This window comes from Canis lupus, chromosome 14 (genome assembly GCF_003254725.2).
Source record: "Canis lupus dingo isolate Sandy chromosome 14, ASM325472v2, whole genome shotgun sequence".
Lineage (NCBI taxonomy): Eukaryota > Metazoa > Chordata > Mammalia > Carnivora > Canidae > Canis > Canis lupus.
This window is the reverse complement of record NC_064256.1, coordinates 56,436,418-56,453,179: the sequence shown is the minus strand read 5'-3', so window position 1 is coordinate 56,453,179 and position 16,762 is coordinate 56,436,418. Positions and strand designations below refer to the sequence as shown.

General features: G+C 44.9%; 1 protein-coding gene and 1 pseudogene across 3 annotated transcripts in view; one reads left to right on the top strand and one right to left on the bottom strand.

The window, feature by feature from the left end:
* The window catches only part of CTTNBP2 (cortactin binding protein 2), a 71,011-nt gene that overhangs the window by 41,111 nt on the left and 13,138 nt on the right, over positions 1 to 16,762 (top strand). For all 3 annotated transcript variants that reach the window (XM_025464765.3, XM_049093850.1, XM_035698313.2), the window contains 5 exons: positions 4,035 to 4,121; positions 4,204 to 4,303; positions 13,156 to 13,308; positions 13,487 to 13,674; positions 16,583 to 16,761. In XM_025464765.3, coding sequence (XP_025320550.1) covers positions 4,035 to 4,121; positions 4,204 to 4,303; positions 13,156 to 13,308; positions 13,487 to 13,674; positions 16,583 to 16,761 — 707 coding nt within the window. The remainder of the gene's footprint in view (positions 1 to 4,034; positions 4,122 to 4,203; positions 4,304 to 13,155; positions 13,309 to 13,486; positions 13,675 to 16,582; position 16,762) is intronic.
* LOC112670931 (U6 spliceosomal RNA) lies at positions 15,080 to 15,179 on the bottom strand (annotated as a pseudogene).

Sequence of the window (16,762 nt, the reverse complement as noted above, 5' to 3'; positions counted from 1 at the left end):
TGCCTGGAAACAGAACCTTGTCTGAACCTTCTAGGATATTCCCTTTCTCATGTCTAGGGTAATCCCTGTGCCAGTCTTGGTCCTTGCTGGCACTACTGCCATTGCTTGTCTCATCCCAAACCATAGAAGACAGCCCAGGCCAGCCACTGTGGGGCTCATCCCGTGGCTTCAGGGCACTGATGTTCCTTGGGCAGCTGTAGCCACTGTCCTCTTTCTTTCAGGTACATCATTCTCCTTGATGCTGCCCTAGCCTGAGCATAGTGGAATAATGCTTGTATTCAGGGAAGATCTCTGGTGGCTACCAGGCATGTTGTCTTTCAGAGCCTAAGATTCGGTCCCAAGTCCCACATTTGTGGTCCCCTCAAAGAACCACTTGCCTTATTAGCTCATGGTCTGACACCCAGCAGTCAAGCCTGGTTTTCCTCCATGTTCCAGGAGTTGCTCGAAGCCTCTTTCCTGTAATGATGGGCCAGTGGCATGTTCTTCACCAAATCTACCCCAGCCACCCTCAAGGATGTGGCCTTCCCCGGGACCTCAAAGAGGCCCATCATTACAGGAAAGAGGCTTAGAGCAATGTGAAAAGGGTCTGTTCACGTTTGACATCTATATTGCTCTTTTGTGCTTGTGTGCTTGTCTGGACACATGAGCGGAATCACCTCTACTGGTTAGGTTGTTACTTCACCCTACAGATCTTTCGTGTAAGATCTTTCCAGGAAGAAAGCTGCTCCCAGGCATGTAGGCTGGGAGTGGGAGCTCAGCCCTGGCAGACAGTGATTCCCCTCCACATCTCACTCCAGACATCACCCTTTGCCCCCTGTAGATGGCCACTGGCTTTCTGTTCCAGGGCATCCTGTATCTCTATATGTTCTCAGGCAAGGCCTCCCTACATGTGAGGGGAAAAAGGCTTAAAAAAAAATTCCTGTAAGCATCCAGGCAGATTTTCTTTTCTACGGTGTAAAAGTGATCACTCTCTACACAGATTTCTTTGAAATACTGAATTCCAGAGTGGAACAATATAGAGAGTTGATCCAGTAATTTCAGTCATGAAGACGTCTTTTATGAAAGAAGCCAAAGATAATTCTCTGATATGCAACAGCTGTAAAAAGATCACACTCCTATATCCCTCTTTAAAAATACACAAATATACATACACATACACGTATCCGCTATACAAAGGAAAAAGCTAAAAGAAGCATAAAAATATACTTTTTTCCTCCCAAGATTTTTTTTTTCCTCCCAAGATTTTATTTAAATTCCAGATACTTAACATATAGTATAGTGTTGGTTTCAGGAGTAGAATTTAGTGATTCATCACTTACCTTTAACACCCAGTGCTCATCCTAATACTACTCTCCTTAATGCCCCTTGCCCATTTCATCCATCCCCCCTGCCCCCCTCCCCTCCAGCAACCCCCAGTTTGTTCCCTATAGTTACGAGTCTCTTATGGTTTGCCTCCCTCTCTGTTTCTATCTTTTCTTTCCCTTCCCCTACGTTCATCTCTTTTGTTTCTTCAGTTCCACATAGGAGTGAAATCATATGGTATTTGTCTTTTCTTGCAACTTATTTTGCTTAGCATAAGCAAAATGGAACCCTCTAATTCCATCCATGTTGTTGCAAATGGCAAGATTTCATTCTTTTTAATGGCTGGGTAATATTCCATTGTGTGTGTGTGTGTGTGTGTGTGTGTGTAAGCTGCTGTACGTATGGGGTGGACCTAGTTTCCCCTTCTCCATGTGCTGGGGTCTGCACAATAATTAACACTTGAAATCCCACTTATGGAAAGTAAGTATATGTATGTACTTATACGCGTGTGTGTGTGCATGTGTATATATAAATCTCCCACATATTCTTTATCTATTCATCCGTTGATGGACATTTGGGCTCTTTCCATAATTTGACAATTCTAGATAATGCTGCTATAAACATCGAGGTGAATGTGCCCCTTCCAATCAGTATTCTTGTATCCTTTGGTCAAACACCCAGTAGTGCAATTGCTGGGTCACAGGGTAGTTTTGTTTTTAACTCTTTGAGGAACCTCCGTACCGTTTTCCAGAGTGGCTGCCCCAGTTTGCGTTCCCACCAGCAGTGCACGAGGGCTCCCCTTCTCCACATCCTCGCCAACATCTTTTGTTTCCTGAGTTGTTCATTCTAACCATTCTGATAGGTGTGAGGTGGTATCTCATCATGGTTTTGATTTGTATTTCCCTGCTGATGAGTGATGTTGGGCATTTTTTCATGCGTCTGTTAGCCATGTGGATGTCTTCTTTGGAGAAAGGTCTGTTCTTCTGCCCATTTCTTAACTGGATTATTTATTTCGGGGGTGATGAGTTTGATAGATTGTTTATAGATTTTGGATACTAGCCCTTTGTCCCATATGCAATTTGCAAATATCTCCTCCCATTCCGTAGGTTGCTTTTTAGTTTTATTGATTGTGTCCTTTGCTGTGCAGAAGTTAATTATCCTAGAGAAGTCCCAGTAGTTCATTTTTGCTTTTGTTTCCCTTGCTTCCAGCAACATGTCTAGTAAGAAGATGCTATGGGCCGGGTCAGAGAGGTTGCTGCCTGTGTTCTTCTCAAGGATTTTGATGCTTTCTTGCCTCACATTTCGGTCTTTCATCCATTTGAATCTATTTTTGTGTCTGGTTTAAGAAGGTAGACTGGTTTCATTGTTCTGCGTGTGGCCATGCAGTTTTTCCAGCACCATTTATTAAAGAAACTGTCTATTTTCTATTGGAAATTCTTTCCTGCTTTGTCAAAGATTAGTCGACCATGTAGTTGAGGGACCATTTCTGGGTTCTCTATTCCGTTCCATTGATCTGTGTGTCTGTTTTTGTGCCAGTACCATGACCACAGCTTGATGTTCACAGCTCTGTAATAGAGCTTGAAATCTGGCATTATGATGCCCCCAGCATTGGTTTTCTTTTTCAAAATTACTTTGGCTATTCAGGGTCTTTTCGGGTTCCACACAGATTTTAGAATTGTTTGTTCTGGCTCTGTGATAAATATTGGTGTTCTTTGATAAAGATTGCATCGAATGTGTGTAGATTCCTTTGGGTAGTATAGACATTTTAACAATATTTGTTCTTCCAATCCATGAGCATGGAATGTTTTCCATTTCTTTGGGTCATCTTCAATTTCTTTCAAAAGTATTTTCTAGTTTTCAGAGTACAGATTTTTTGCCTTTCTGGTTAGGTTTATTCTTAGGTATCTCACGGTTTAGGGGGCAATTGAAATGGGATTGATTCCTTGATTTTTCTTTCTGCTGCTTTGTTATTGGCATAGAGAAATGCTGAAGATTTTTGTATGTTGATTTTATATCCTGCGACTTGGCCAAGTTCATGTTCTAGCAATTTTTTGGTGGAGTCTTTCAGGTTTTCTATATAGAGTATCATGTCATCTGTGAAGAGTGAAATGTTGACTTCTTGCTTGCTGATTTGAATACCTTTTATTTATTTTTATCGTCTAATTGCTGAGGCTGGGAAGGGAAGCATAGAGATATTTACAGTGGTTGCTTCTCGGTGCTGACACTATCCGTGGTTTGTATTCTACTTTTTTATTTTTCCTTGTATTTTCCAGAATTTCCTTAATGAAATTCATTGCTATTTTAAATATCACTCAAAAGCAAAATAAACATTGGGAAAATTCAAACTACAGAGCATCTACAAGAGGTAATAAAAACATTTGCAAGGGACGAAATACACTTAAGAACCATGTTCCCAGCCTGTGTGCTGAACCTCGCTATGGAAGATACAGGGAAGAAAGAGTATGCTTCTTAATACAGTGTCAGCTCTTCCTATAAGTAAATACTGCATAAAATACTATATAAATATATAAATACTATATTTGCCAGTATTTCACATTAAATTGAAAGACCTCAAGTGCCCAATGAACAAAATGAATCCTGAAATTATTATTTTTAATATTTTCAAAGGACAATCAGAAAGGAAATTTCCTGCTTGGGTACTGCTTTTTTTTTTTTTTTTTTTCCCTCTCCTTCACATTTTCACCTAAGATTTCCTCTTGGTTTATTAATAGGTCGAGCAATACCATAATGTCATTTTCCATGGTCCAGAAGGAAGCTTGCAAGACTACATAGCACATCAGCTTGCACTCTGCATGAAGGTACCCGTTGCTTGAGTATCCTCTCCTTTTCTCTGAGAATGTGAAAGCATGTAGAGAACTAATCACTGATTTCTTATCACAGCACAGACAAATGGCTGCGGGATTCACCTGTGAAATAGTGAGAGCCGAAGTGGATGCTGGTTTCTCCAAGGAACAGCTCGTAGACCTGTTCATCAGTAGTGGTAAGACCATTCCAGCAAACTGAATTGTCGTAACTGAAAGGGCATGATCTTCAGTGATACTGTTGAAAGGAAATAAACTTTCTCTCTTGGCGGGGGGGAGGGGGGAGGTAGATTTAGGATGACTTTTCAATTATTCAACAGTGTTGGGATGAAAATGGGGAATCCAGATGAACACACAAAAAAAATTATTTTCATGTATCTGTCATTGCATTTGTTGCTCATCCTACGTTCTCTTCTTTTTTTCCCCATCTTTTGTGTACAAATCATCATCTGTTGTGAACATACTATTTAACTGGCACCAGAGGTATACTAAGGGAGGAGCGGGTGTTGGGAGCCACCCACCCTTGCAGGACTAAGTATTCTATCAATGACGCTGTTCAGAATTGCATAGTGATAATAAGAAGTAGATAGGTTTTTAGTAAATGATATTATTCATAGGTTTTCTACCATCAAAGCACCCCTCATTGAAGCACCTGAATTAAACTTTCTCCAGCTAACCATTGGCATGTCGCTGACTGGCACTTTGCTAAACACACTGCGTGCATTCATTAACTCGTTTAATCTCCACAGCAGCCCAGTGCACGTAGGTGTCATTTCTGTCTCAAACATGAGGAAAGTGGCACAGAGGGGTTCGGTATCTCGCCACAGCTACAGGGGGGGCAGAACCAGGATTAAATACGCTTATTAATATGACTTTTTCATGCATTTTCTATCTTTCTTAGGCTCCAGAGTCCACCAAGTTTCACCCCAGGTGGAATTAGCATACCCTGCGTAGCACAGTAGGACTAGCAGCTCTGACACAAAACTCACATGGACTGGACTCCAGTCTCCAAGAGCTCAAAGCTGCAGGGACCCCTGGGGAGGGGGTGCAGTTGCAAGATCAGTGATAGAAGAGCTGAAATGCACATTTAAATCTTTTAGGTGTTTCTCATCTTTGGAGCCACTGATCGAGGGAGATAACCTCGTGGCTAGGTCAGCGTTGGGAAGGAGGAAGTGCCAGCAGCTAGTAAGTCAAGAAATAGAGTTAAGAGGCAGGCTTGGGGAGGGACTGAGGGTTCCAGAGACCTAGGCCCACATTTTAAGGACAGGAAAATCCCACCAGAATCGGCATAGGATGATGGTGCTTGAGTTAGTCTTTGTTCAGAAAGTAGTGAAAGCTGCAGAAGGCTGTTTTCCCTGCTGCTGTTACTAATAATCACTAACATTTATTAAGCTCTGACTCTGGTAGGCCCCGTTCTAAACACCCTGATTTATAAACATGAAAAAATCTGAACCAGGAGGTTAGAGTACCCTGAGCAAAGAACCCTCTGCAAGGACACAGCCAAGCAGGACTCAGACTGCTGCTGAGCCTGTCCTCCATCACTGCCAGCCACTACTCCGCAGGAACTCACCTGTGCCGAAATTTCTATCCGCCCCCCACACCTTGGTCTTCCAACAAAAGCCCACTACATTTTTTTCCCCAATGTTCAGTATTGTTTTACCTCAAAGTAAGAAGCTGACATATTTTGTTCTCACCCTGTCGCAGCAGATAGCAGTTACAGATTGAATTCTTCTCTCTGCTCTGAGCTTAGAGAGCTAAGAAAATTAGCAGTGAATGAGGTCATAAAGGATGGAGACAGCACAGCACTGCTAAACCTGGGGGAGTGTCTGAAGCATTCCTCCTCCTCCTCCTCAGCCTCTCCCACTTGAAACTCGGGCTTGTCAGCAGACTCGACAACCTGAATGTCCACAGGGGCCAAGCGACCTCACCGAAGGGGAAAGGCGGTGGGCGGCGGGCGCCTTGTCTCCATGTGCAGGAGGGCAGCAGCTCTGAGCTGCAGCAGCTGGTTGCTGATGGCACATAGATCCAGTGTCATGTGGTCTTGTGACTTTTAAGAAGTTAGAAATCCCTTTTTATGTGAAGATGTCGGATTTTCTTCCTTCGATGTTGGCACTTATTTCAGTTTTTAAAGCCAAATGAGGACCATGTAGAACTCCCAGATCTCCCCATTCATGGACACCCCCATCTTTGTCCCTCCTGGTCCACGGTCAGGTCCTGCCAGACGGGTCCCAGGCATGCCTCTTTCTTCCTTCCCGTTGGTACCATCTTACCTTATGTCCCCTCTGCCTGTATCTCTTCTGCGTTCCCGTGCATGGCTACTCGGCCTACTGCTTCTCCTCCTCACACATCCTTCACGGGCAGTCGGACCCTTAGGTAAAAGCTGTCTGTGATTCCAGCCCTGCACACGCTTCTGTCGCCCACTGAACTAAGCGGTTCATTGGGGCCATTCAAGGCCTTCCATTCAAGGACACTGATCCACCTCATTGGCTTATCTGACCCTTTATTATATTTTTTTAATTGAGATATTATCGAGACATGCCATCGTGTGAGCTAAAGGTGTACAGCATGTTGATTTGATACACGTCCATAATAGAGTAATTACTATACCATTAGCTTGTACCTCTCCTACCTCACACAATTACAATTTTCTTTTTGTGGTGAGAACATTGAAGGTCTGATTTCTTCGTGACTTTCAAGTATGTAATACAAGACTGCTAACTGTGGTCGCCATGCAGTACATGAGCGCCCCAGAACTTACTCATCTTATGTAACTGGAATGTTGTGTCTTTTGATACCTCCCCCTTCCCCTTGCCCTGGCCCCAAGCCCCTGCTCTGTTTGCATAGGTTTGGCTTTTTTTAGATTCCACATAGACCTGACATCATGCAGTGTATTTCTTTCTCTGTCTGACTTAACTCTTAATGCCCTCAAGGTCCACCACGTTGTTCAAGATGGCAAGATTTTCCTCTTTCTCCTCGAGTAAAAAATATCCCGTTCTATGTATAGACCACATTTTCTTTATCCATTTATCTGTTGACACTTAGGTTCCTTCCATATCTTGAGTATTTGTGAATAATGATGCCGTGACAGTGCGGGTGCAGATTACCCTTTGAGATCCTGATTTTGTTTCCTCTGGCTGTATACCCAGAAGTGAGATTGCTGGACAATGTGGTATTTTGAATTTTTTGAGGAACCTCCATACTCTTTCCCATAGCATGGAAATGCACCGACTTACATTCCCACCATCCCTGCTCAAGGGTTCCCTTTGCTCCACGCTCTTGCCAGAACGTGTCATCTCTTGCCTTTCCGATGATATCCATTCTGACTGGTGTGACGTGATATCTCGTTGTGGTTTTGCTTTGCAGTTCCCTGATCATTAGTGATGTAATGTATCTTTTTTTTTTTTTTGTAATGTATCTTTTCACGGACACGTTGGCTATTTGTATGCCGTCTTCAGAATCGGACCCTTTTAAAATAGATTTCTCCACTCCAATAGAATATGATGTTTCTTCTTTACATGTCCTCTGTTTTTCTACTGTCCAGTCTCTGTTCACGCTGCAGCTGTCATCTAATGATAAACAAGCATACCCCACACGCATTGTGCCTACCAACATGGCAGTTGCCATGCAAAATGTTAGTCCAGTACTGATCAAAACAGACATGGTTTCTGCCGTTTTGGATCTACAGAAAAAGCCCCTGTTAAAATTCTCTAAGAACCCCTCAAATGCAGGCTTCTCTCATCCCTCCAGATACGATTTGTCCCTCTAATGGGCATCAGTAGACTGCTTATGTGTCCACCTGACTATAGGTCAAGGCGGTGCGGGGAGTATTTGAGCTTTGGCCGAGGCCCACGCACACAGGGTGAGCTCCTTGTAGGCTAGTGCTGTACCTTATTCTTCTAGTTTGCCTTGTACACTGATAGCTAATAAGTATTGGTTGACGTGTGGGTGAATCTCCTGTTAGAGGAAATCGCGCAGGCAAAGGCAGAGGGAATGCCCGTCATGTGTCCTCTTCGGGTGTCCACAAGTAGAAGAAGCTCTTAGAGTGAATGTAGAAGGAGGTAAGATGAGAGAGTGCAAAAGTTGATGGTGGAGAAGGTGACGATAGGGCATACAGATAGAGTGGTTCAGAGTTTTAAAAAACGAAGGTTTTGGACAGACTGAGCCTAAAAAAAGAAAATCCCCATTGTAACTATCCTCTTGTGTAGGAAGTGGTATATCCACCTTGAGTGGGAACAGAATTTTATTCTCTATTCAGCTCAGTAATTTATAATTATCAAATACCTTTTTTCTTTTTAATAATAAAAGTAAGACGCAAATGCAGATTCATCTGCTAAGATCTTTTTTTAAGATCTTATTTACTTATTTAGAGAGAGAGAGCACACGAACGAGGGGGAGGGGTCTGGGGAGGGGGGAATCAGGTTCCCCGCTGAGCAAGGAGGTCCATCCCAGGACCCTAGGATCATAACCTGAGCCAGACGCAGATGCATAACGGACTGAGCCCCCAGGCGCCCCCCATCTCTAAGACCTTAAATGCAGCAGCCCCAGGAGGGCACCTGAGCATTGCTGCGCGTTCCTCAGTGTGCCTAGTTCTCCGTGCCCAGTCAGCCCTGAGTTCTGCTGAATCTGGTCCCTGTCTCTCATCTCCACCTCCCCTGCTCTTCCCCCTCCACCTGTCATTTCTTGCTCAAGGGACTATGCAGACCTCATCCCTAACCATTCTGATCTCCTCCAGTCCCTCCCTTACTAGGGTCTGCAGCTCCCACTGGGTTCCTTGTGCAATGCAGAGCTGCTCCTGTCATTTCCCTGCCGTTACACACAGGTGGCTGCAGGACAAACAGTACAGTTCTCTGCGCGGATGTCATGAAGCTTGTAATCTGGCCCCGGAGCTTCCCTTGTAGCTGTCTGTCCTCATCTCCTCGAACTCTGTCCATCATGCCCATCGTGTTCTCCCTAGGACCTGCTGCTATTAACTGGTGACTGGTGGAGAGCTCATGGAGAGAACGCCCTGCCTGTTGAGTAGAGTAGATGGGGCCACGCGGCTTCCGGGTAGGGCAGGATAATCTCACGGGAGCCAAAGGGAAGAGTCGTCGATGGCTGTCGGGTCACTTCTGCAGGAAGCACATAACAGGGAATGTTCTTTTGGCCAAGAAGTGATGAGAAAGGGCAGGGAGTAGAGGAGTCAGAGGTCGGGATGAGGCAAAAGGTGTTCTGAGGCTCTTCTGCTGCAGTTTTTAGAATACTGAGGAAATAGGAATCATCTTGCATTTTTATCAAGTAATTAAGTTGATCAAATCCTATTACTATAAGTGAAGGATATACCAATTTGTAAGGAATACATTTATTCCTGGCTTTTAACCTACATTCTCTACAAAAAGAGATGAAACTACTTGAATGAGGCTGGGCAAGGATGCTGAACTTTGACCTTCACTATGCACAGAACACATATTTGCTCGTCTGTGTGACGGCAGAAGAAAGCAAGCGGAGAGAGTCATGAGAATGAATAAAAGAAATACACGAACAAAATATATAAAAAGGAAGAGTAATAGATGTGTTTTAAATAATTAGCTTTAAGGGGAGGCCTGGGTGGTGCATTCGGTTAAGCATCTGCCTCTTGATTTGGCTCAGGTCACGACCTCAAGGTTGTGAGCTGGAGCCCCGCATCGGGGGCTCCGTGCTGGCCATGGAACCTGCTGAAGATTCTTTCTCCCCCTCGTTCTGCTCCTCCCCCTGTGCTTTCACTCTCTATTGCTCACTCTCTCAAAAAAGAAGAAGAAAAAAAAGAACCTAAAACTTCTATAGAGATTAAAATGGTTCCCACAAAGAAAGGAATATGGAACAGAAAAGCACATTTAAAATAAAACACCTAGCACTGACGTAACCACGGGTTATTTTGTGCTTATTTTAAAATAACATCGTCCTAAAAAATAAAATTAAGAAAAATAACATCTTCCTTTTCGTCTTGCCTTTTGTGAGAGGTCGTCACAGCCCATGGGCCCAGTTGTTTGCTAAAGAGGGTGTGAATGTGTATTAGAATTGGGTCGAATTTTTGCCTCCGTGTAAAGTACGTAGTTCGGTCAACAAGACGGATACTTTTAAAAATTACATGTGACAGTAAGTAGTAAAAAAAAAAAAAAAGTGATTTTGAGCACGAGATTGGTATGTTAAGGTAACACTTTGAATTCTTGAGAGGACTTTCCTTTTGGGAAGTAATAGAGGTAGAATGACCGAAATAACAGTAGGGGAGTGTGGTCATTAGAGTGCACATAACTGAGTTAGCCCCTTGGGCCCTGCATGTCCCGAAGCTCTTCGAAGGCTTGCCCCTCCTCATCTGGGCTCGGAACCTCCGCCTCGGAGAGCCTCGGGGTAAGTGGACTGTGGGAGACAGGCAGGCTGCTTTCCACCCAAGGCGGGAGGCGGTGGACTTGTGGGCACTTTAGACACAGGCAAGTTTGGATTTAGCTGTGAATGTGATAGCTTAATTATTTTTAAACCAACGAATGTTGCCCTGGAACAGACTCCCCAGAATCTTTAAGACCAGGGTGTCCAGCACTGGGCTGTGGCCCCGAGCCTAGCCCAGGAAGTGTGTGATCACGATCACCAGTGTGCAGCAGAGGAGCCAAGCTGATAAAGCCGGTGAAACTGGAAGGAAAAAAAAAGACAAAAAGAGTAGCTTCATTTCCAAAATAGAGCTGTGAAGTAGCTTAAGGTAAGCGAATGGCGCTGGCCGGCTTTCTGGCAACAGGTTAAAAGAAATCTCCGGCCACAGCTGGGGCGTGGGTCCCGCCGGCCGCCCGCAGGGCCCAGAAGGCCTTCCCCTTCCCCCTCCCCTTCCCCCTCCCCTTCCCCTTCCCCTTCCCCGCCGGCGAGGAGGCTGCGCCCGGGAGGCAGGTGCATGTCACAGGCGCCGGGGCATGGCCTGGGGGGCCGCACCTGCTCCCTGCCCGCTCCCCAGCAGGTAGAAGGGGTCGGTCGGTTCATCGGGTCGTTCAGGGAACTCTCGACCTCCCCTCCTTCCGCCACGAGTGTTTCTGAAGGGACGCCGCGGGCCGCGGGGCTGCGTGGAAGGGGCGGCGCCCGCAGGTGCTGCAGGCCGAGGGGATGCAGGAGGTGCCCACACGGGCGAGGGACCCTCGGAAAGCGCGGCTGCATCGCGTGCAGCCAACCAGGCGCCCGAGTGGAGTCTGTTACTTACCCTGAGTATCTGTGGGAAGCGGAATACTTGGCAAAATGACTCTCGCGTATTCTAAATTGATCTCTTTTTCTCAAGGTTGATCTGGCTGGGACTGAGGGATCTTGGAACCTTAAAAATCAGGAGCGATTTTAACTTGTGATCGATTTACTGGCGTGTAGGCCGTAGTATAAGCGTCGTAACTGCATTACGGACGTGTGAGTGCTTAGTGGGTGCTCGGCACTGTTTCAAGTACATTCTGTCCACAGACTTCACGGTCTCCTACGTATACCCGTAATCTTCCATTTTCTTTCCATCTCTCATTTTGGGTCAATATGCAATTTAGTGCCGCCTTCTTCAGGAGGAGGTCCACTAAGGCAAGATTAGAAGTCCCGGGGCACCTGGGTGGCTCGGTCCGTTAAGTATCTGAGTCCTGATTTCAGCCCAGGTCCTGATCTCAGGGTCCCAGCGCGGAGGCCTGTCTCTCACCCACTCACACGGGCACGCACATACCCACTCTGTCTCTTTCAAGTAAATAAATAAATCTTAAAAAAAAAAAAAGGAAGGAAGGAAGGAAGGAAGGAAGGAAGGAAGGAAGGAAGGAAGGAAGGAAGGAAGGATCAAGTTCTAGTCCTTCCTGACAACTGCTGTGAAACCCTAGCCCAACCACCTTAACCTTTCTGAGGTCTGTAAAATGAAAGGCTGGATCTGCTTATCTCTCTGAGGTCCTACAATTTTATTAATTATTTCACATAGGTGTCATTTAAAGATCATTTAAGGGGATTCCTGGGTGGCTCAGTGGTTTAGCACCTGCCTTCAACCCAGGGTGCGATCCTGGAGTCCCAGGATCGAGTCCCACGTCGGGCTCCTGGTGCATGGAGCCTGCTTCTCCCTCCTGTGTCTCGGCCTCTCTCTCTCTCTATGTCTATCATAAATAAATAAATAAATCTTAAAAAAAAAAATAAAGGTCATTTAAGGGTTTTTGACCTTTTGTATGAGGAAGTATACATCCGTAAAATACATACTACCTATATTTATAGGTCAATGAATTTTATTTGTAGGTCATATGTATTTGAGACAGAGGGCACACGGAAGAGCACAAGGGGGGGAGAGGGAGAAGCAGACTCCCCACTGGGCAGGGAGCCCAAGGCGGAGGCTTGATCGAGGACCCCAGGACCGTGATGACCTGAGCTGAAGGCAGACGCTTAACCCAATGAGCCACCCAGGCGCCCCCTCCCCACCCCCCAGAGGGAATAATTTTAAATAACCACTTAGGCACCAGCCAGGCCAAGAGAGGGCTTGTTCCTGGCTTCCAGGATGTGGCGATGTGCCCCGTTCCAGTTCACAAACCCTTCTAGAGGTAAACCATTAGTCCATCTTTGGTGAGAATCATTATTTTGCTTCTCTCTATCATTTTACTACCGTTCAATCCCTTTCCTCCCTTGTGGATCTCTATATACTTCGTAGTGCCCGTATTTGAACTTCACGTGGCGAGATCCTGGACGCTTCTGTGATTTGCTTCTTACTCTGTTGTTTGGGACAGTCTTCCGTGTGGTCACTGTCCTGCCCATCCTATGAATATGCTCCTGTTTATTCTGTTGATGGGAATCGGGGTTGGTCCTAATTGGGATCTGCCGTGCCACCAGCATTGGATCACTGTATGTGTGTACTTTCAACTGTATCAAACAACGCCAGACTCTTCCGGAGTCCTCACACTCTGCCAGCAAGTTAAGAGCATTCTGATCATGTCACAACTTTGCCAACACGTTATCTTCGGACTTCGATTTTTAACCAGCTCATAAAGGCTTTTTTTTTTTTTCCCCCGTAAAAACTGTGATCCCTAAATTTTGTTTCTGACCACAGCTTGTCTGATCCCAGTGAAACAGTCCCCTGTTAACAAGAAAGTCATCGTCATCTTAGAGAATTTGGAAAAATCTTCGTTGTCGGAGTTACTGGGAGACTTCCTGGCACCTCTGGAAAATCGCAGCACTGAAAGCCCCTGGACCTTTCAAAAAGGTAAAGATAGTGCCAAGACCGTGCCCCTGAAGCCAGCTTCTGTGGGATTATCCTAATCCTCCTGTTGCCCAGGGGAGGAGTTGTGCTTCGTATTCTTCTTTCTTAGGCTTCTTTTACTTTGTGTTTGTGTCTTCACATGGCTGGCTGAGGTCGGGCCGTGGCTTTTGGTTTGTTTTAGGAAATGGAACGTCTGAATGCTACTACTTTCATGAAAACTGCTTTCTCATGGGAACCATTGCCAAGGCCTGTCTCCAGGGCTCTGACTTGCCGGTGCAGCAGCATTTCCGCTGGGTTCAGCTGCGGTGGGACGGCGAGCCCATGCAGGGACTGCTACAGAGGTTCCTACGAAGGAAAGTAGTGAATAAGGTAAAACTGCAGCCGCAGCCTCTGCCAGGAGAAAGGGGCATCAGTGTCAGGGGGCCGGGCTGGGGTTCTGCTACTTAGTGACCGCATGGCCTTGGGCAGGGAATATTCTTAGATAGCCAAGGGTTAAGTAAGATAATACATATAAAACCCAGAACAGTTTCTGGACTATGTTAACTATAAAGGAGAAAAAGAGAAAAGCAAATAGGTTTTACAAGTGTCGTTATTAGCCGTCCTCAAGGAGTCTCTCCAAGTTCTGAATGCTATAGGAGGCTCTCTTAGAAAACGAACCACTTGTTTTAAGAATAGCTGCTGCTTCCTTGGAGCCTTCGAAACATTCTCCATCCACTCAAGCCAGTTTCAATGTAGGACTCTTACACTGTGCTAGAGCAAGTATTTAAAGGGCACGTGGAAGATTAAAATGCTCTCGTTTTTGACACGCTTTGAAGAGTAATTATGACTTCTGGCGATTTTTCTGGAATAAAGTATTCTGTAGTCTCCCCCCAAAAAATACCAGAATTAATGTCGACCAAATCTCGTGCATTGCTATTTAATTTTCTTGAGTCGAGCTAGTATCTGAGTGTCAAGATGGATTTGAAACACTAGAGCTTGAGTTAGTAAGACTTTGTCCCTTTATCCAGCACAACCGGCCACAGTTGGAGGGCGGCATCTATCACGATATTTTAAGCTATAAATAATAACACAACACCCACGGTGCTGCCTACTTCACAAAGAGAGGCGTTTTTTTCCCCCTCACATACCGATGTCTTGTGGTAGGTGTTGCTGACATCTGTTCACTGCCATGATGTCAGGTCCCAGTTCTGGGGGAGTCTCTGGAGCTCCCCTCACGATGGCAGGATGTGTGCAGGGCTTCAGGCGCCACACCCTGACTCAAGCATGTTCAAAGGCGGGAACCTGGATGCTATTACAGGGGGAAAGAGGGCTGTGGCTGTCTCTGTCTGAGAGTCCATTGGTCATAAATACACGCTTTAGGCCAAAGCTAGGCCATCGTATGACACCAACCAGTGGGAAGAAAGGTGAGGTAATGACAGTCACGGGTGTGTAGCTTTGCAAATTACTGATGTCTCCATTAATTTTATCATTAATATTTAAATCTCTTTGCCAAAAAAATTCACATAAATATCACAAAAGATGAACTTTATTTTTTTTTAAAGAGCAGTTTTAGGTTACATTAAAATCAAGAGGAAGGTACCCAGATTTTCCCAACACCTCTTGCTTCCATACATGCATAGTCTCCCATGTTATCAACATCACACACCAGAATGGTCCTTTTATTTTGTTTTATATTTAAATATATTTTATATTTTATTTTATATTTATTTTATATTTTACCAAGGATGAACCTACATTGATAAATCGTAATCAGCCAAAGTCCATAGTTTAAGGGAAAAATATGGACTGCCTCATGAATTTGCATGTCATCCTTGCACAGGGGCCGTGCTGATCTCTGCAAAGTCCCAGTTTTATTCTGTAGATGTGGCACTATTGCAGGTAAAATGCACCTCCCCCCACACACACCCCGCTCACTGGCACACATACACGTACTTTATAATGGATTTATTTTACCTTTTTTTTAAAAAAGGAGCTCCAAGCTTCAAACTGTGCTCTTTTCTCCACTGTGTTTGAGAATGGGAATGTGGGGTGTGCTGTGAAGAATAGGACGGGGGGAGGGATGGTGCCTTTCACTTACCAAGAGCCCCTTCAACTAGGGTAATAAAACAGATTCCTTGGGCACGTGTGCAATGGAATGAATGACTCCTGCAAAACCTCCAACGTCTTACAGCTGCGGAGCAGGCCCAGATCTTAGGGGGCACTTAGACCTGTGCTGGCACTTGATCACAATTTCTTCCTCCAGTTCCTGAAAGGAGTGCAAGTCAAGAGGCCTTTCAGGACAACACCGGGCCTCCTACTAGTATTTAAAAAAACAGTGATTATAATTGTATGAATAAGCAAATATTCAACTATCGTTAATTATAGTACATGATCTCATTCTTACCGGGAGAGTATCAGAGAGAGAAATACAGTCCGTCCTCTTTCGAACGGCAGGGAACTTGTAAGAGATCCCAGAGCCTCACGTAACCCAGGAATATTGTTTCAGCAGAGCTGCTGGGATCGCTGAACCACTCTTTTATTTTGATTTGGCCAAATTATATCCATTCAAGTAGGACATACCCATAGAAACGATCTATGGGTAGCACCCATAGTGCTAATCTCATAATTACTTGGTAAAACAAAGACTTCTATGAATCCCTTTCTTGTAAGACACTGAGTTAGCTGCTGTGTCTGTCTTCTGAATAATTGAAGGATGTTTGTCCTGATACTAAAGAAATCTTTGTCCTTTTGTGAACCCTCTGTACTAGAAAAAAAAAGACTTGATTTTGTAGAGTATAATTCTAAAAGGAATTGCTGCCATCAAACCATGTACGTTACGTACTATCTTGAAAATTTTCAATTTCTTTATGCCATCGGAACTCTGTACATTTCGATAGAGTTAGGGTGTTAGCTGAGACCTTCCTTCTAGGGCAATTAAAATTAATACAAGGTGAACCTGCCACAGAGGCAGGCCCCGTGAGGTACTCTGTGTGCACGTGGATCATAATTTCTTCCAGAACTGATACTTAAGAATTTGTGTAAGGTTTCTTAGTCTTCTTACTGCTCTTAATATTTCATTTTGCATAGTAGCCTGCAGATCTGTAGCTCACGGAACGCACATAATAGTGTATATTAGCTTTCCCTCCCTGAGCCACAAGTAGATCAGATCCAGCTTCCATTTTTGTTGTACCGTTTCCAATGTCTATATTTTTTTATTTTCGAACTATTAAAAACAAAGGGAAAAAGCAGCAGCACTGTTCTAAGCCAAACCCCACGTTGGGCCTCTCTGTCTCTGTAGTTCAGGGGTCAGGTGCCCTCGGCCTGTGATCCCGTGTGCAAGACCGTCGACTGGGCCCTGGCCGTCTGGCGCCAGCTGAACTCCTGCCTGGCCCGCCTGGGCACACCTGAAGCACTTCTTGGACCAAAGTATTTCCTGTCTTGTCCTGTAGTCCCAGGACATGCCCAAGCAACAGTGAAG